Raw genomic sequence first — 20,505 nt, 5'->3', positions numbered from 1 at the left:
TGCTACTAAATAAAACTTAAAATGACCCACCAAAGCATTGACTCATCAGTCCAGCGTCAACTTTGGCGCCTAAATTGTTCACTGTCGGCTCCCTATCACCATACCTGTAGAAGATGTTATTAGAACCACATCAGCAGATCAGTTCAAGGTTAGTCTTGCCGTGATACAGTGTAGGTAAAGTTATATTTATTTACTGGAACACCGACAATAGATACACATGACATTTGCTTACACAATATTAAGATTCTATATAGTCTTGTATATGCATTACTTAAAGGCATTCACAGCATTTCATAATAGATATTTACAATAGGCAAAAATAAGACTTAAAAATTTAAACAAAATACTAGTAAATTAAATTAAACTTTTTACTAAATATGATTGAAATTAACAATTTATTAATATATGCAAGAAAATCTTATGACAATATTAAGCAATTGCAAGTAATTTTCGTTTCAGATCCGCTAAATTGTCGTTGAAGAGATCTAATCAGCATCATTTAAAATTATGGAGTTGTATGTGGAACAAATCCTATAGCAAGGTGCATTCCGTCCAATATTAAGTTCACGTAACCAGTAAATAGAAAAAAATTGTTTTATTTCTAGTATTACGTTGATGTACTTGAAATGTTATACAATGTCTACAGAATCTATTTTATTGTTTACAATTTTGTACAGATATATAATGTCGTATAAAGCGTTTGCGAAATTCCACTTGGATCATGTTGACTTCTACCTCGCCCCGCTACTTTGTGAAATGTATTACCGGTTTGCAGTTTTCCTGAACCGATACAACTCAGGGACCTTCAATTATAGAGAATATTCCCACCTTAAAGGCTGGCAACACAATATATTTTGAACCCTGGTGTTGCGCCTTGCCCTTCCCCCACATATGCAAAAAAGGTAATGATTTTATCAAAATCAATTCCTGTGGAATTATTTCTGATATCCATTCAAGCATTACAATCGCTTCGGAAACAAATAACACTCAGAGAGATATGAAACAATGAAGAAAACAAATTCAATGCTTAGATACTGCTGTTGAGTTGTAAGATTTACAGCAGAGCTTTAAAAGAACCTTAATTATATTATTATAGATAGCTTCTGAACAACGGCTGGGACTTTGGAGCTGTAATGTCTCTTATGAAGCCTCATAGAATTTGTTATAAGCAATTCCATTATTAGAGTGTATTAACAGGGAATTGTATATTGTGCAACTCGTGCGACGTTGTCGACTGCCCACGTCGAACATACTATTTTGTTTATCAAATGCGACGATTTATGTATTATTTCCGACTCCATTTTCCGTTTTTTTGTAACTTAAATTATAATTTTATTTATTAAATTAAATTGTCAGACGCGTCAACCTCAATTCGGTTTTGATATTTCAATTGTGTTTTTTTTTTTATGTTATTATTTTAGCAATTTTAACTAAATTTGCGTGTGCCAAGTATAATTTGCGTGCGACAAGTAAACTTTTAGTACTCAAATTTTAAAATGGGCAAAGGCTCTTTTTCGACGGCAACAGCGAGCGCGATGATACTACTTTTCCCGCATGCAAAATGTATTTTAGAAAAAATTTAAACTCGTAAAATTAACCGCACTAGAAGTTGGTCTTATTCTCTAAGTTGTTTTTAAAAAAAGTAAATAAAGAAGGAGCAGACACAAAGAAGAAACTGGGCAATGGAATGCAAATATCAGAACGATGCAACATTACATGAGTTTCTATGATCCGATGTTTTGCCATGTATAGCAGCACGTTGCGTGTTATTGACTTTTTATATGGAAAAAGGAGGACAAATGAGCGTAAGCTTTGTAGTACGTGGATGAAAGCTCCTTGAAAACCGCACTGTGGAGGACCGCCACACATCCAGATGGTTGGGATGATATCCTAACTTGTGGCGTGTCGTGCGAAGGTGAAATTCAGCGGCAGGAATCAGGTGAAACGACTCTTCGGAACACTCCCCGTGGTAAATGCGGTAGAGGACACATAATGAAGCAACGTCTCTAGGTAACGCCTAGTGATCTTTATGATGCTTTTCGCGGATTTCCATAAACGTTCCGGCGTCGTATCGTCACATTGTCTTCATGTGTTTTATCTTTACGTGTGCGGTGTGATGTCGTGAAAAGCCACCACGATACTTACGAGAATTATTAGTTACGACGATTCAAAATTAATTGAAAAAAATGCAATAATTACACTGCTGTACTGAAGTTTTCTAAGGAAATTGTGAACATGTACGTGTATTATGGAAGAGGAATCTAAAAATTTAAGAATCTAATTATTAATAAAAGGCATATAGTGACCTCAAATAACTAGCCTAAACAATCCGTTGCCAAAAAATATAAATGTACAGCACGTCATCAATCACAAAGCCGCGAAGCGTAACTTACCTCGACGCCAGATGCGGCCACTGTCTGTGCCGGAAACCGAACCCGGAGCCGTGCCAAAACCTCACCAGCACCCAGTTGGACTGAGCCCAAGCCCTATTCTGATAAGGCCGCATTAATTCTTCAACCATCCTCATTTGGCTGTGGTAAAAAAATAAATTAAAATCGCCTTAATCATCGATCACACTGCAGTCATGTGGATGCATAGATTATAGAAGAATGGGTCATCAGCATCTGATGATAAATGATTACCGCCGCCCACATTCTCATGCAACATCAGAAGAATTTAAGGAAGTTCAAACCATATTAATTGGTTGTACATGTTAATAAGAAGGAAAAATTTCAATAAACGTATGCAGAGTCGGTAATTGCACTAGAGATGGTATTATACCGAACAGTTAAATGTGAAATGGTAAAATTTGTTAATAATCAACCAGAAGTAACAAATATTTATAGAGATAGCAGGCAGACAAAACAATCGTTTTTTTCTGCTTTATAATTGCTTTTCAATAACGATGCTTTTCATCACGTGCTAATAATCTTTGCCAACGGCCAACCCGTCATCACATTTTCATAAAAACGATAGGTATCTTGTGAATTGCATCTAGAATTCTATCGAAGTATAAAATACGAATTTCAAAAAAACAATATATTAATAATACTTTTGTTCATCCTCTATCATTCAAACTTCTCAATTGTCGTCTATCTCTTCTCTTCAATGTATTTGTGCGTAAATTAAACATTAATTTTATACTCACTGTTTAATTGGCACTCTTTCAATAGCCCGCATCGTAGCAGGTTGTGTTGCAAAGGAAGCCAGTGTCTGCACCAGAGATTCCCTGGTACTCGCCAGCACGATCCGGGAATCCGCGAACTCGGAACACAGGAATGAAGCACAGGACACAACTAGATCATCCCATTCTGAAAATATCAATACATCAATATGCGAGCAGCTTTCAAATCATCCACCCGAAACACGCACGTTCTTAGCGTTGAAGAAAACTGCCTATCGTATCCCTGTCTGCCGCCGCTGCATATAGTGAATGACATCCTGACCTATTACCTTAGACCTAATGAAGAAGATGGCTTTTAGAAAACAGTGAGAAAACACCATCCATCATCGCTTTTTTAAGAAAATATTTTAGCGTGCTCTTTTTTCTTTGGATATCATAAAATCAAGTACCAGGTGGGATGGCAGATCTCCTCCACCATGCTCAGAACTCTAAGTTGCCTCTGGCGCTAGTGTTTTTTTCTTTCTGGTATCAGGAGTCAGCAATCAGTAAGAGTATTATGAACCAGCTTTTGGCGTAACTAGACGATTGCCAACTGACTAATGGCCAATTGGACAGCAAGTCAAGCAACCTTTTAGATAGCTAGGTAAACTAATACCTATAACAAATGTATCGCAGTGATCTAAAGCAAGGGAGAAGATTTGGCTGTCAAGATACACCTTAGGCATTGGATTGACACAAGACGCTTCTTATGAAACTTATAAACAGTAATACTTCAAAACAAATATGTGGGCCACTTTCGAGTGCTCTATAAGAAAAAGGTTTTAAATAGAGTACTAGCTGATCCGACAGACGTTGTTCTATCATGGCAACAGTTACTATGATGATACTTATGATTCCAGAGACATCGTGATGAGTACATATCAAACCAGAGGAAATATCATATATTTATTTAGATGACTCTCACCTCTAGTCTCGTAGCCGTAGCTTCAGTATCGGAACCATCTGACCGCGTAAAACGCAGAGATGCTCGAATTTTCAGAGTCAGAGACTTTTTAACTTTGCTATATCGTTCAGTAGTTTGTCTTCTACCATTTTTACATTGGCAGAATTCCGAAGAGCTGTTTGACTAGTTTCTTAAATATCAATATCACAATCTTTGTGGCGTTCTTCAACAGTGTGGTTTTTAAGGAACTTTCTTCTACCAGATCGATACGGTAACCTTAAGGGTTGTCAGTCTTTTTTGAGCATTAGCTGCAATGATCACTAGTCCTTAGGTGTCAGTTGACACGGAGTCTCGTTTGTCATCATGTTCTGATTAAAAGAAGACAAAAGTCCAATCTTCTGTTCTTCGCAAATTCTTGAGAACCATACTCGTAAGAAGCGTAAAATACATACCAGGCACCTGCTGTACAGCCACAGTGGGGTGCATGTAGAGTCGCAGCGTGTTACACAGTTCCAGCGCAGCATCCACGTGATACTCCGGCACGAACGCGAACAGGGAGTCCGCGAACTCGCTGTCTGCCGAAAAAAGCTTCATTACAATTCCCGGAAGTTGCTCATGTGTATCGCAGACATCTTAATCGGCCTTTCACCACGATACAAGTAATAGAACAGTAGCGTAACTCAGCGGTCCCCTTGTAATTAATCGGAATGCTAGGGTTGGTACAAAGCAATAAAATGTTTTTATAAATATTAAAAATCCAATTACGAAGTATGATGTGGTACACAATATAAATGAAACAATAACCATGAACAATAGAATGCCTACTACTCGGCTAAGTCGAGTTAGTAAGTTGGTGGGGCGATGTTGCTTTTAGAACAAGATCCCAGAAAATGTTCAAAACAAAAGTATTACGTTATTCAAAAGAATTGTTAAAAAACGTTTGTTACTATAGCATAAATTACTTTATAAGTTTAATTGTACAATATTACTCTGTAAACATATTTTTTCGATGAAAAAAAAGCCCGCTGAGTTTGTTGCGCCCATTCTTCTCAGGTCTGAGGCATTCGTTTTGGAATGGGTGGTAGTTTTTGACTTTCAATAAGTGATGTCTATTTTGAATAAAAATATTTGAATTTGAATTTGTTTGGTGAACCAACAGTACACATACGTATACATATAGTAAAAAACTATCACTTGAAAAATTAAGATAAGTTATTAGATACAAAGTTTTTAAAATAAATAGTTTTCGAAACCGTTATTCCATACTGAAAACTGTTTACGTTTTGGTATAAGAAAAACGCATACCAACACTCCTTTGCGTGGCACTCAATAGTTTTATCTTCCCAAGATTGCTTAGAGGCCGTGTAAATCGTGTGTATGTATGTGTGTGTGCGTCGATTCAGGCGCTAGTATGAAGTTAATGTTCTGTTACTATTACTGTATTACTCTTACTGGCGCATTAAATAATAGATTCCAAACAAACTGATCAATTTATCTATAGATAGATAGATCTTATTGTGTCGCTAAATGCAAACAACACTATCTAGTAATATTTAGTAGTGTAAAAAAATAAAATACATTTTTCTATCAGGTTAAGGAAAACAAATTCATGTTTGCGCTGCAGGTCAAATCTTGCTATCTCGGATAGCTCAAAAATAGCTTTTACTTACGATTTTGAGAATCAACTTGAGTTGCCGATTGTGACTGAGGCGTAGGGGTTCTGGAAGTTCGGGTCTGTACACTGAAATTAAGATGATTGAATAACTACAGAATCAAATATTAACTGATACCTACTTGTTCCTATACTAGAACGCACTCATATTAAAGCTTTTTTGACAAGGAAGGCTTACTATGTATAGAATATAAGTATAGAGGATACATAGTTCTTGTCTGGTTCTGCGCAGGCCACTTAAAATTGTATAATATTATACTAAAAGATGGGCTGAGAGTTTCTTATTAGTTCTTCTCCCCATGTCAAAAGCCCTTTACGAACTGATATAGCTTTATCACGTTTTCCATGTGTTGGTGGAATATGTTATATTATTATTGTTCACGAGTGCGTCCTTTCCACAGGATACCGGCTAGATTATGGATACCACAACGGGCCGCGCCTATTTCAGCCGTGAAGCAGTAATGTGTTAACATTGTTTCGTTCTGAAGGGCGCCGTAAATAGTGAAATTACTGGGCAAATGAGACTTAACATCTTACGTCTCAAGGTAACGAGCGGCACTGCAATTGCGAATTTTTGGGTTTTTCAAGAATCCTGAGCGGCAATGCATTGTAATGGGCAGGGCTTGTCAATTACCATCAGCTGAACGTCCTACTCGTCTCGTCCATTATATGACGGTATGATATATTTGATGGTTAAACCAATATATAATATATATTATATAGGTTAAACCATCACAGAAAACTACCGCGGTAGCCAAGCGGAACACTTCAGTTTCTTCAGTGTACAACTTAGAGCTTATCAAAAAACTCCGGTCGAATGTAGTGGCACTGGAGTCCTCACAATTTGTCCAAATTGAATCAACTTAGGACGTTTATTACTCATAAAACAAAAGTGCAAAGAAAGTCAGTACTATTCTCGTAATTTGAAACTCGTTGATGTTAACTTTCATTTCTATGCACGACTCTTGATTGGTATTCTGCCGTAACTGGTGACCGCCGAATTTGCGGCGTTCCACAGATTTGATCGCGTTCTGTCTCTCGCTTTCCGTGCGAGCACTCCTTACAACTGAGCCAACCATTCGAGTGGCGTATCGTTGATAACATCTTGTATGCTTTGTTCAACTCTAAGGTTGTGGCTTTATTTTATTTGTGTTATTAATCCCAGAAGTGAGGGTTATCACTTCAACACAACAAATTGTTTAATTTTGAATTTGTTAATCATTATCGATGACAGTTTTGACAGGTATTTGATGCATTCTATTAATTACAGGGGCGTGCATATCGTATAGGCAATCGTTATGGACCTAAATAAATATAGTGTAAAAGTTTTGGTTTCATTATTTTGTAACAAACTCTTGAACCCCATTCATAATTTTTTATTAATACCTAAAGCAATATCCAGGCTCAACTACGACTAGTTAGATCCACAGTGCCTACCTTGCTAAAAACCAATGATTAATTATGAAATATAACCTCAGTTTACGTCAACACGCTCAAAAGCAATTGGTGAAATCGGGCCGTAAAAAAAATTATTCTTCGTACCTGTGTTCAGAACTAGAAGTGTACTCCAGTTGTAAAGATGCGTAACTACCCTTCCCTAAGATAGAACTCTTTCCGGGCAGTATCTCGCGACTAGCGACCTATAAATTGTAATATTAATATCAAAACCTCAATATTGAAAATGAGATACATCCTACTTATATTATAAATGTGAAAGTTTGTATGAATGTACCTTTGTTACTCTCTCACGCAAAAGTTACTGAATGGATTTTGATGATAGCTCACAATATTATAGTTTGCACATTAGAATAACACATCGGCTGTGATTTCTAAAGATATATAATATAATAAGATATTATATATAATGTGAATTATTCAAAATATTAGATAAGTGTCAAGTTAGTAGGAAACAATTCTGCCATCTGCTATTAATAACATTACAACATATATCTTTTTATCTTTTACTAGCTGACCCAGCAAACGTTGTATTGCCGATATTAAAATCGCGATACAAAAGTAACTGTTGATCGTAGATGGGTGAAAATTTGAAGTTGTATGTATTTTTTAATGATGACTCATAATCAAACAAATTTAAAAAAAAATGCCAAAAAATTAAAAAAAAAATCGTGTGGACCACCCTTAACATTTAGGGGTATGAAAATAGATGTTGGCCGATTCTCAGACCTACTTAATATGCTCACAAAATTTCATGAGGATAGGTCAAGCCGTTTCGCAGGAGTACGGGAACGAACATTGTGACACGAGAATTTTATATATAAGATGTGTAAGCCCTTATAGAGAAAATAGTGGACCATAAAAAGAATTGCGTATTTTTATACAATCTAATTCTAGTAACAATAATTGTTATTTTTGGAATCGGTGTCCTTTCACCTTGTCACGTTGGGACACAAGCACATCAACAGAACAATGTATATACAAACCTACCGTGGCGATCACCGACTCCAAAAATAACAATTTTTGTTACTAGGATTAGATTAATTAGATTGTAAATTGTAAAATAATATGTAGACAATATATTAACATAAAAATAATGCAATGTGGTAAAATAATACAAGATCGATCCATAAAGTTTATCAAAAGTAACAACTTTACTATTTAATTCCATGTTGTAATATCGTTCACGAAGTCATTAATATTGTAATAACTAATAAGCCTTCTACGTGAGTCTGCGTTTAATAAATGATTTAAATTTATTTAATGACAATAAGTCAGTTATGCTTTTGAATATGTTTTTTGTATTATTTAGTTAGAATACCTGTATACTTGCCGCGTAATCGGGATCCGATGCGAGTCGCAGCGAGTGCAACGTGCCAGCAAAGTGTCTCGCCAGCTCCTGTTGCCGTTGCTTCGTCCATATTGCTCCGATCACCCACGCCATCTGCAGTGCGCTCGCGTCCAACTTTTCCTGAATTGCGTCAAACCTCAGAAAACAGAACAAACCAGAGGGTGTGTTCAAGGAAACACAAAATAAAATCTACGCAGCGCGTTGTGTCCAAAATATCCTCCTGCCCGCGCCTCATTCACTACAAATTACAAAAGGTACTACAAATTGCGCTCGTCTCCTTGAGACATTAGATGTTAAGTCTCATTTGCCCAGCGAAACACAATATTGTTCACACATTACTAATGCACGTCAGAACTAGGCGCCGTTGTGGTATCCATTATAAAGCCGGCATCCTGGGCAAAGGAGCATCCCACTGGTGATACCTTGGACCAGTGAAGCGCAGGACCGATGGTCGTGGAGTTCTTTGGATCTTGGTGGAGGTCTTTGTCCAGCAATGGACGTCTTGAGGCTGATGATGATGAGGGAAGATGTTCTACTCACAGACGTGCAATAAAATTAAGTACTTTTCCTTCTGACAGAAAGTATTGATGGATTCTATTCAATTGTTCATTACCTGGTAAACACTCTGCGATCTTTCCAATTCCTTCAATATCTTTTCCATTAAAAACTTTTTGATTTTCTCCTGATCAGTTAGGTCTCCGTTGGAATCTAAAATTTTCAAAAATACTAGTTTTAGCAAGGCGAGAGCTCTGTTGCATCACGGTCTTAGACATCATCTATACATAATGTTATGTGATCTACGAAAATGAATCGTGGCGTGTACTGTATATTAAATTTAAAAAAAACACATTTAAAAACTTCCGATACCTAGGCGAAAATGTAGGTTTTGGAGTTTTGTCTATGCCTATCTTTGTTCACTCTAATCCTAGAACGGCTAATCTAATCACCGTAAGTAATCTATTGTATACTATATATTGTAAACTGTAAGTTTATAATACGCTTATTATTTTACGATTTATAATACGATACATATAATTCGATTAAAAAAACAAACGTTAATTGAAGCATGCCGCAAGCACAATCGGACTGTAAGTTCTACTAATCAGCAGCAAAATCTAACCGATCGGACTTCTGGTCCTATTAGATTTTTTTTTTCTTTCAAATAGGGAACATAATAATATAGTTATTATAATGTTGCCCGACTTTCATTACAATCTAGTCTTAACTTAGACTAATAAGTAATTCTACTTTGACTTAAACTGCTAGATAGATTAAACTAAGAATGTGTCCATTAACACATTTCTTAATGTATCTATTAAGGCGACACTAAATGCCAGCCACCTTGAGCGATATGAGTTCACGGCTGCCGGCCCGCCATCTATATAACAAAGCCAATATTTTCAAAATTCTTGCGTGGAAAACAGTTTATATGCTTAAAATCCTCGTTATTCACTACTAATCTGAATAAATGAACCAACACAAAAAAGTAAAAGCTATAAGAATAACTTTTCTGAGAGAAGTACCAAAAAAATGCGTCACGCCATGCCAAAAAACTTGTTTAACTTCAAAGAAAAGTGGCAGTTCAAAAAGGTTCGGCAGTGTTAACTATAACAAACAGCAAGCATTAGCAACCTACAAATAAGACTGAAGAATATGTGTAACAGGACTAAGTAGTGTTCATAGCTCAAAATGCTATACTTTCAAAACAAATCTTGTCTAAAAACACCATGTTTGCGTGTTTTCTGCTTACTCTTCGCCTTAAGGGGAAGTCACTTTGTTCATGTGCCTTTATAATATCACTATTTTTATATTGTATTACACTACTTTTACTTACATTATTGTGATTATATTATAGCAAAAGCAATGACACATTACAATATTGTATAGATAGGTATTTTTTTATTTTTCAGCACAAAATAGTATGGGGAGAGTTATTTGCGCCGTTTAAACTCTCTCAGTGCACCATTTGCTAACAGCTCGTTGGCAACACAAATGACCTCAAAAATTATTCTAAAAAGAGCAATTTTGACAAAATAAATGCATTTTTATCCGTTCTACTGCTTCTAAAAGTTTGAAAGCGGTTGAGTGAGTCATACTATTAATACTAGGGCCCGCCTGACCAGAGAATTAAAGCAAAACTTTATCTGATAAATAAAGAATAATATCTCAAAAAAATCTCAGGCAATATCATAAAATTTCACTCCAAACTTATCGTTCTTCGATCCGGTCTATCCACAAGTCCCGAGTGTTTCAAATAAGTTTTAATTCAAAAGTTTAGAACCAACCGGCGAAGTTGTGAAGTTCGGCGGACACTGAACGGATTCTCAGTTCTATGTCATGCAGGCAGTCAGCCATATCCATCTGGTTATCTCGAACTTCGCAGAGCTGAAAGCCAAGAAGATGTTTCAAGCGAGGAGTGGGTCAACTGTTGGCTAGTTATCATTCTTGGAATACTGCAGGAATCATAACACCAGGAACTGACATAAACTCATAATGCCTACTACTCGGCTAAGTCAAGTTAGAAAGAGTGGGGCGATGTATATGCTTTTACAACAAGATGAAAAGAAAATGTTCAAAACAAAAGTATTACGATACTCAAAAGAATTTTTTTGTTAAAAGATATAAAAACGTTTGTGTGGTAAAGGTTACCATAACATACATGACTTACATGCATACAAAATTACCACACAAACGTTTTTTTTCTTTTAACAAAAAAAATCTGAGGCATTCTTTTTGGACTGGGTGGTAGTTTTTGACTTTCAATAAGTAATGTCACATAGTATTTTGAATAAAAATATTTCAATTTGAATTTGAATAGGAGATTTTATATATAAGAGGGGGCAAATGGGCAAGAGCTTTATTTTATTTTTTTTTATTCGGGAAACAAACAGTACAACTTAATACACTTAAAAATTAAAACTTAAAATATAAATCACTGACCAATAAGAGTTTCCACAATTAAATAGTACCTACATAGAAAAATGCGAGCAAATTAAATACAATTTAAAAGTACCTATTTGTAATGAAAATAATAAATATTGATTGAACATATTGAATTGAAAATAATAAAATATTTATAGAAAATTATAGATGGTTTTAGTAATAATATTAATAATAATAGCATACATTTTTAAGTTAATAAAGAGATGCAATATTATTTAATACTAATGAGAATTAATTAAAACTAAGACATTTTCTTAATTTGTTCAATCAACTTCTGTAACGACCCTGAAAAGTAATCAATTGAACAGAATTCTTTGCTGTATAATAAACAAGCACGATGAATGAAGGCATTCACGTGATGGTGGTCAAAAGATGCATTGCCGATCTTTAAGGTGGCAGTACGCTCTTTTATTGATTGTTCCTAAGTCATAACGGTTCAGAAAAACAGCAGCCGGTAATTGATTCCACAAGATGGCTGTACGAGGCAAAAAAAAATTTCATAACTCGCGATTGTGGAATACCAGACGTCAACGCGATGAGGTATTAAAGGTGGTATGACGTAATGTCAGGTTGTGAAATTCGGCTGCTGGAATCAACCCTCACTTTTTAAGTTGGTGTCTTTACACTTTTTTGATGGTAAAGGAAAGTAAAATTCAAGTTTTTTTTTCTATGAAAATAAGGGATGAGACGAGCAGGACGTTCAGCTGATGGGAATTGATACGCCCTGCCCATTGCAATGCAGTACCTCTCAGGATTCTTGAAAAAACCAAAAATTCTGAGTGGTACTACAATTGCGCTCGTCACCTTGAGACATAATTTGTGAAGTCTCATTTGCCCAGTAATTTCACTTGCTACGGTGCCCTTCAGACCTCCAGACCCTTCAACCGATGTTTACAAATTACTGCTTCACAGCATAAATAAAATCCGTTGTGCTACCCATAATCTAGCCAGCAACCTGTGCAAAGGAGCCTCCCACTGGTGAAAATAGACTTACTTGGCTTTAGTTAAGACTTTATTTTTCTACTTTTCATCATAAGAGCTAACGTCGCCATGGAAAAGCACTAGAAACTGCGAATTTTAATTACAATCAGATGAAAGCTTGGAAGCCTATCGCAAACAAACATAAGGAAGTAAAATTTTGATAAGTCTACCTTTTCAGCGTGTTTGATGGCAGCGCCGTGGTACAACGCAAGCAGACCGTCCACAAGTCTCAAGTAAGCTGACTTCACGTCTATGGCACCAGCTCCAGGCATCATCGACCTGGTGCCCTTCAGAGCCAACGCAGTTTCGCCTGTACTCCTGCAAAGATTTGGTGGCTTGAGAGAACGATAGATGGTAAAGGTATTGAGATTTTATATCTCACAATATTATAGAGTGTAAGTTATCTTAATTTTCATCTAAATCTGCTGCATATTCATGAAATATGTCTCATACTTCCAAAAACGGTACATCTCAAGGTCGGAAACGATTTTATAAAAGACATATATTAGAAACTTAAATCAGAAATACTTGCAAAATATTAAAAATATGATGATAATTACTTTCTGTCTAAATAAAAACAAATTATCAAATACGCAGAATTAAACAAAGTTCAAAAACATCGTTTAACTCTCCCAACCATGACACATAGCAAAAAGATATAGTATACTATCAACCTGTTTGGCATAGGAGGCACGGCGGCTTGCATAAATCTTGCCATGGAGGATATCACTTGAGGAAGAGTTGCGAGACCCGGCGACCCGGCTGTCATGTCGCTCACTCCTGTAACACGGGCTTCATTATAAACACATTTCTGTTTGAGTAGTTATGTGGGACTTATCAATGACCTTCTATACATTTAGACAATTAATCACGTCGTATAAAAACAAAGCCGACATGTATTTCATGCCAAAATTACACCATAATTGGCTTCGACTGCTATATTTATCTATACATTTCCGCATTGCCGCTAGCCATCGTCAAAGTGACGAGTTAATTAAACCCGCAACTTAATACATATACAAGTCACACACTTTGTTGTTAGAAGCCCGATGAGATAGTCTCGCCCTGTAATCGTAGAAGCGTACTCACACACACATCAGAAATTACACACCATACATTAATACCCAAATACAAACACACACGCATACATACGTACATCACCGCACTCGCCGGTTAGTGTGAAGTCTCTTCAAACCTAGAGTCCATCCAGCCTAGTGATCAGTTAGCCCGAGGTTCAAGTCTCCTTCCAGGGATATGGGCCCCGTTTCGGGGTCTTCAATACGCGAATGTATTTTCCCCCTCTCCAAAGAAAAATATGTGTGAGAGTGAGTATTAGGACCATAATTCTGGGCTGGCTATTAATTTTTTTAATAGTATAATTTCCCAGTACAAAGAAAACTGACTGTATAATAACGATCTCTTGACTAACTCTAACTTTTTCGGTAATTTAAGACTAGTGGTTCATATTACCTGTATCGATACCGCCAGCTCTGTTGTAGTTCGGTTCGAAGCTCTGCACGAAGGCGTTGTCTTCACCTAGCACAGTCACGAGGTCCTGTCTGATAAGTAAGTTTGATTTCATTATTTGATTTGGTACATACAGCAACATTGCAAGAAGTACACGATATACTAGAAAACTGTTGCTAATGTACATTTAAATTATAAATTTAACTCATCAAAATATTATTTAAAAAAGTATCCCCCCGTGTTTCTTGCACCCGTTCTTCTCAGATCTGAGACTTTAATCTTCGAATGGTTGGTAGTTTTTGATGTTCAATAAGACGTGATTAATAAGATAAACCTAATTAAGTCCGAAGCAGCCCAAACTTCACAAAACAGATCATATAAAAGTGGTAAAGTTAAAAATAACTATGACACACTCATTCAAAAATTAAATTCTAAAATGAGACTGAAATAAGTTAATGAAAGTAAAATAATAGGTGAGGCCCCGAGAGACCTAGTTCAGAAATTAAAAATATATTAACAAGAACAAAATGTATTAAAAGCCACATCGCGAAAACTGAGGCCATCAAAAAAGCTTTGAGAGTATTGAAACAGAAAAAAGACTGGATACCGCATATTACGAACGACTATGGCAACCAAGAAACAAGAAAAAAACAATTATGGCCATAACTACCGACTACTACAAAAATATATACAGTAAACAGCCCTCGTCATTTATTTAGTAGAGGAAGACGAAGAATACATACTACCTATAATGAAAAGAGAAATTAAACTACTTTAATTTCTCTCACTGTAGCTACCTACAGAATCACAAAAAAATGTAAATCTGCTGGCCTGGACAATATATACAATGAAATAGTCAAGTCAACACTGGCTGAGAATATAATAAAAGAAAGAAATCGATCTCCTAAAGAAATTCGTCTAGAATAGATCAAGATGTTATTTAAGAAGGCAGATAAAAATGAAATTGGAAACTATAGGCCTATAAGCCTCATGTCAAATATGTATAAAATATTTTCGAAAATAGAAATGAGAAGACAAATTACCCAACTTGACGAAACAACCTGTCGAATAAGCTAGATTTAGAGCAGGGTTTTCAACAGCCGAACGTAGTCAAAAAACTAATTGAAAAATGCCAGGAATATAATAACGCCATTGCTTTTGTTGACTATAACGAAGCCTTTGAATCTTTAGAACACATCAGTATTTGGAATAAGTAAGAATCCTCAAATCAAATTTGAAAATATTGGAGATGAATTTCCTATCTCGAGAGGAGTAAGACATGGAGACAGAGTCTTGGAAGAAAATATGTTCAAAAGTTGAATTGGCAAGACTATCGCATCAACATAAATGGCAGACTTATTTAATCATCTCCGATTTGCGGATGACATAGTACTTGTTGCTGACAATCATTCTTTACTCCAGAAAATGCTACAGGAGCTGTAAGATAGCAAGTACGTGGGTCGAACAATGAATAAAACTAAAACCAAGGTTATGACAGATGGTAACGCTAGCACAATATCGTCAGGGGAAGAGTACATCGAATATGTTGATTCATATATTTACCTGGGTCAACTAATGTCGTTTATCAATCAAATACAGCAGGAAATCGATACAGGGGTAAGTAACGCATGGCGAAAATACTGGCGTACAAAGAAATAATTAAGTACAGGCAATACCCCATATCTTCGAAACGAAAATTATTTAATATATGTATTGTTTTCTCCCTAACATACGGTTGCCAAACATGGGCAATGACACAAAAAATATTGCAAAAAAATTAGAACCTACCAAAGAAGTATTGAACTCGGAATGTTAGGCTTCAAAAGCAAAGACAGAAAACATTACAAAAATTGAGGATGCTGTCACATTCACAAAAAAGCAGAAATGGAGATGGACAGGCCACATACTTCGAAATACTCAAAATAAATGGAATAATATTTGAATTTGAATACCCTTTGTAGCTAGTGAGTCAACTGCTGCTTCATTGCCTTTAACTGTGGCATTGCAGAAGTAATGTTGCTTACCTCAATGTTCTCACTAAGAAAGGCAGAACGCCTCCCAGACGATCTACACTGTAGAAATCCAGCTCTCCGTCGATGAAAGTCCGGGGAGGCACATGGGGTGGCATATTTCTGCAATCAAATCAGAAGCCTAAGATAATGAGAAGCATTATCATTCAAGCTGGTGTTCTTGGTAGTATTGTCGCTACACCTGTGCTTGCTAAAAGATAGCAATGCAATCTGACTGTTATGTTCCGGTTCGATGAATGTGTTTACCGTCGTAGTCTCATGCATATGAGACAGGACGTTCAGCTGATGCTTATTGATACGCCTTGCCAATATAATGACTGCATTATATTAGATTCTTGAAATCCCCAATTATTCTGAGCAGCTCTACAATTGTGCTTTTCACCTACAGACACAAGATGTTAAGTCTCATTTGCCCAGTAATTTTACTAGCTACGGCACCCTTCAGACCGAAACACAATAGTGCTTACATATTACTGTTTCACGGCAGAAAAAGACACCAATGTGGTACACATAATCTAGCTTGCATTATTTGCAAAGGAGTTTCACTGATCTCGATGAGATTAAGATCTAAGGACGTTTCCTGATGCACAATGACTTCGATCTCAGTAAGATAACAAAGGTCGGCTTCTCCCATTCCTCCATCAACATATGACAGCAGTCCTCACTCCAGAAGTATATTACGCCTCTGCCAGAGTACAAAATCCGGGCTTCTCGCTTGATTTGCCCGTCGTGTTGTGAGGACTACACAGTCCCACATACACTTTCCTTAGAGGCCGCTAAAGCTCTTGTGGTCCTTCAGGTGTTGCAAGAGAGTATAAAGAAGAATGATTGCAAGAAATTATATCTCCTTTTTTTTTTCTATATCCATTTTCTTCCTAACGAGTTTGCAAATACCGTGTGTATGATAATACAAACATTTTGTTTTGTTTTTTTTAAAGTGAAATTCCTCACTTCTAGGATTAATACACAAATAAAATTTGAAAACAAAATCACAAATTGTTTACAAGAGCGACATCTCAAGTCAATTTCCTATTATGCAAATATTGGGGTTGAGCAGGTTATCAACTGTAAGGTAAATCCTGTAGATGAAGCCACAACCTGAGAGTTGAACAAAGCATGCAAGATTTTATGACGATACGTCACTCGAACGGTTAGCTCAGTTGGTAGAGCAGGGAACGCCAGAGGTTGCTAGTGGTTCGAGTCCCGCAACGTTCATAAAATTATGTTTAGAAATTTTATTTGTATAAAACAAACATTAAAACACTTGCACAATGCTAGTTTTAAACCTTAATGTAAATGGCGCGGCTATCCTACTCCAAAAAACTTAAGCATTCAACGGAAAGGCTGCTTCCGAAGCAGTAGGGTTAAGTAAAGAAAAATTACTTGCCGTCCTAACGAGTTGGTACCCTATAGAGGCATTGCAAACTGAATGTCATACCTCTGGTCTGTCGCATATTTCATACAAAGGTGGTCCCTTTAGGGCGAAATCGTAGCATTTCATGAATGGTTGACGATACATGGATAGCTACTCACGGATTACCCAATGGGTTTTCCCTCCACAGCGTCATCACAGCAGAGAGGAGTCTCGCATGGCAGCACCAGGATATCGATGGTGAATTTCTAGACACATTGAAGAGTCTCTGCAAAAACCAGACACCTGGAAGTTACTCTGATCTGTTCAGGGCAAAAGGTAGAGATTTGGACATTCACATACCAATGTGTGATCTGATATGATCTGATCCGTCAGTGGGAAAAAAGTAGAGCCATAGAAATTCACATATAAATGTGTTTTCGCTTCCCTCCAATATACGTTTTACATACATTTCATATTCGACGATTTTTATGATCGCCAACGCTCTTGTGAATCTTCTGTCATTATTCAAGTCAAAAAAACGCATAAAGGTATACATTTAAATGTCATCTTTTCTTCTGATTCATAAAATCGATTCAACAATTGTTTAAGAAATACTAAATTAATACTTGTCCAAATAAACATATTTAAATTACCATATCCAGAATACAGTTATCCATGATATATCTTCTAAATTTCTCAAGAAATATCTTCCTTGTAGATGGCACCATGTTTGTTCCATCCGTATTGTCCAACAGCATCAACAAAAACTCCAACTAAACGTTACATTTTCATATAAAGAATAAGTTGCAAAGCATTTTATATTCTTAAAAAAAATAACGTCCGTATTGGATACCGGATATACCGGATATCCGGATAGGTAAAACAATCAATTTCTTGATTTTAGGATTTCAATGTCCAATAAATAGTTATGTTGACGTGTTTTTTTTACTCATCTAGAGGAGGATGACTAATTAGGATTGAGACAATGACTTATAAGCATTGACGTTACAATAAACCACTAGGCATACAATCGCGTCAAAAATTTTCTGAAGCAAAACTCTGTTTACGTGTCAATTAGGCAGTTTTCGTTGTCAATTGTGTTTTGACCGCGCTTTAAATACAACGCCATGCAATGACAAAGTGTTTAGTTAAAAACTGTACAATTAACAGCATATCCAAACATAAAAAAGATCATCATAAAAGAGTATTATATTTCAGGTAAGTGCTCCTACAAATTAAAAAAAATATGTAAATAACTTGAAATTTTTTATCATTTGCTCAATAATTATATTTCAATTTCTAAAACAACATTGCATCGCCAATGAAATGTGTGAAAGTGATAATATGGGCGTATACAATAGATATTGAACATTAATGCCACGTAATAAAGGTGTTAATTTGAATGAATGTTATAATGTTATCTGTATCTAGTAAAGTAAAGTATTCATTTATTAATGACAACACAAAACATTATATACATAGTAAAATTAAAAAATACGGCGTCATAATAAGGACACCCACTCAGCATTTTTGGAATTGAAATAAGGATCACCCCAATTCCAACACTGATTTTCAGTAGGTACCAAGTCGACCTGTTGACAGCAGCCGTAGACAACACGGTTCCTTATATTTTTATAGGTCTTAAAAGTGACCGTCTACAAATGTTACAAAAAGAGAAGAAACTAAATAGATTGAATTCTAATGGGAGTTTTAAAAGTTTTTTATTATTATTATTATAATAAATAGGATATATTTTGTTTTGTTTTTTAATATCTGTTAATGTTAAAAGTTGATACGTATACACACCGCCAGTCGGACATTTTTAACGTCCTTTTAACCTTAGGCGAATTTGAGTCTAGATGTTTATAGAACGTCAATGCTTAACGATATTAAATTGTTGCGAAGAGTAACTGTCAACATTTCTAGTATATAGTCGTAGTATCCATTCTTGTGGTCTCATTTGACCCCGTCCCTCATAGCGCCAGTCTTGCACAACCTAGCTGTGCAACGAATTCCATACTCCCACAGACTGTTAACGTAACAGAAAGTTTTTAGAATTCCAACAGCTGTTCCAACTCCAATCCCGATCACAGGGCCATTGTATTGCTGCAAAAATTGATAGTTTCTTCCTTAGATTTATACCTCTACATAAGCCACCGAATGCTGTTGCGAATGACAAAATGACAGGTTTGTTATTTTAGTGAAATGACAGCTACGTCTTATAGCCTAAGCACATGGTCGGGTTTGGACCGGCTCGCACCTAATGGTCTCGGTATGGTCCAGATTTTAGTAATAATAATTTTGTGCGATGCACAATGCGACATACCATCGAATATGGTCCGCTACCAGACCACGTCCGATGGGAGGTACCAAATCCGATCACGTAGGTTATTCCACTCACGATTCGTCAGTCATTTTGTGCTGACAGCTCGCTCTTAACTCGTCGTGTTCACAGCTGCCACAGTCGATCTACGGCCGTTTTCAATAACCTATCATAACATAACTAATAATATAACTATATTGGACATAACTATGGGTAGATAAGATCTTGTCACTAAACGGTGATAGCAATATATCCAATATATAGCAACTAAAGATACGTTATTGAAAACGGCCGCTAGACGTATAAATTATCTAGGGTTGCGGCAACTAAAGCTGCTATGTATGAGGACCGCCTTACTTGTATTCTCTCCAGAGGTTGAACCGCGTTTGTAATATTTTCGCAATCTTCCTTATAATCAGCTTCCAGTTTCGCCTCGTCCAACGCTCGACTTCTAGACATTGCATCTGCAATTCAGACAACGACATTAAAATTCTATTCAGTGTTCGGTCCACAGGGATCGCATTGAATGAATTAATCGCTCTTTTACCAAGCACATATGAAAAAAGAACGAAAAGTTTTTTAAAATGAATAAGCTCTCTGATAGAGGTCGTATGCTTAATTACTTGTTTTTATATAACGACATGCTAGATACACCCAAGCTCCTGAGCAAAATAACATTAACTAAACATACCTAGATTAGGGACCTTTTCAATCTACCCACCGTAAGAACTAACGTTGGCAGCAACGTGCCACTATATCGTGTCTGTCATCCATTAAATAATATTTTGGAGACACAAGCTGATCCATTTACAATAGCCTCATAGCATTTAAACGTAAGGTTTTACAACTTAACTTTACTTAT

At 36.2% G+C, this 20,505-nt stretch overlaps 1 protein-coding gene across 8 annotated transcripts in view; it reads right to left on the bottom strand.

Annotated features, from left to right (window-relative positions):
• The window catches only part of LOC126970961 (E3 ubiquitin-protein ligase RNF123-like), a 69,193-nt gene that overhangs the window by 13,893 nt on the left and 34,795 nt on the right, over positions 1 to 20,505 (bottom strand). For 3 of the 8 annotated variants that reach the window (XM_050817105.1, XM_050817108.1, XM_050817110.1), the window contains 16 exons: positions 20,001 to 20,107; positions 17,974 to 18,093; positions 17,500 to 17,606; positions 15,961 to 16,068; positions 13,940 to 14,028; positions 13,144 to 13,249; positions 12,640 to 12,787; positions 10,831 to 10,930; positions 9,159 to 9,253; positions 8,516 to 8,665; positions 7,282 to 7,379; positions 5,738 to 5,808; positions 4,520 to 4,642; positions 3,149 to 3,311; positions 2,394 to 2,531; positions 31 to 104 (listed from right to left, as the gene is read on the bottom strand). In XM_050817105.1, the coding sequence (XP_050673062.1) occupies positions 31 to 104; positions 2,394 to 2,531; positions 3,149 to 3,311; positions 4,520 to 4,642; positions 5,738 to 5,808; positions 7,282 to 7,379; positions 8,516 to 8,665; positions 9,159 to 9,253; positions 10,831 to 10,930; positions 12,640 to 12,787; positions 13,144 to 13,249; positions 13,940 to 14,028; positions 15,961 to 16,068; positions 17,500 to 17,606; positions 17,974 to 18,093; positions 20,001 to 20,107 (1,797 nt within the window). Of the gene's footprint in view, positions 1 to 30; positions 105 to 2,393; positions 2,532 to 3,148; positions 3,312 to 4,519; positions 4,643 to 5,737; positions 5,809 to 7,281; positions 7,380 to 8,515; positions 8,666 to 9,158; positions 9,254 to 10,830; positions 10,931 to 12,639; positions 12,788 to 13,143; positions 13,250 to 13,938; positions 14,029 to 15,960; positions 16,069 to 17,499; positions 17,607 to 17,973; positions 18,094 to 20,000; positions 20,108 to 20,505 lie in introns of those variants that run through there. The other 5 variants (XM_050817106.1, XM_050817107.1, XM_050817109.1 and 2 more) reach the window with 5 other exon arrangements.

The sequence above is a fragment of the Leptidea sinapis genome, chromosome 22 (assembly GCF_905404315.1).
Source record: "Leptidea sinapis chromosome 22, ilLepSina1.1, whole genome shotgun sequence".
NCBI classification, from domain to species: domain Eukaryota; kingdom Metazoa; phylum Arthropoda; class Insecta; order Lepidoptera; family Pieridae; genus Leptidea; species Leptidea sinapis.
Note: the sequence above shows the minus strand (reverse complement) of the source record. Positions and strands in the feature narration are given on the sequence as shown.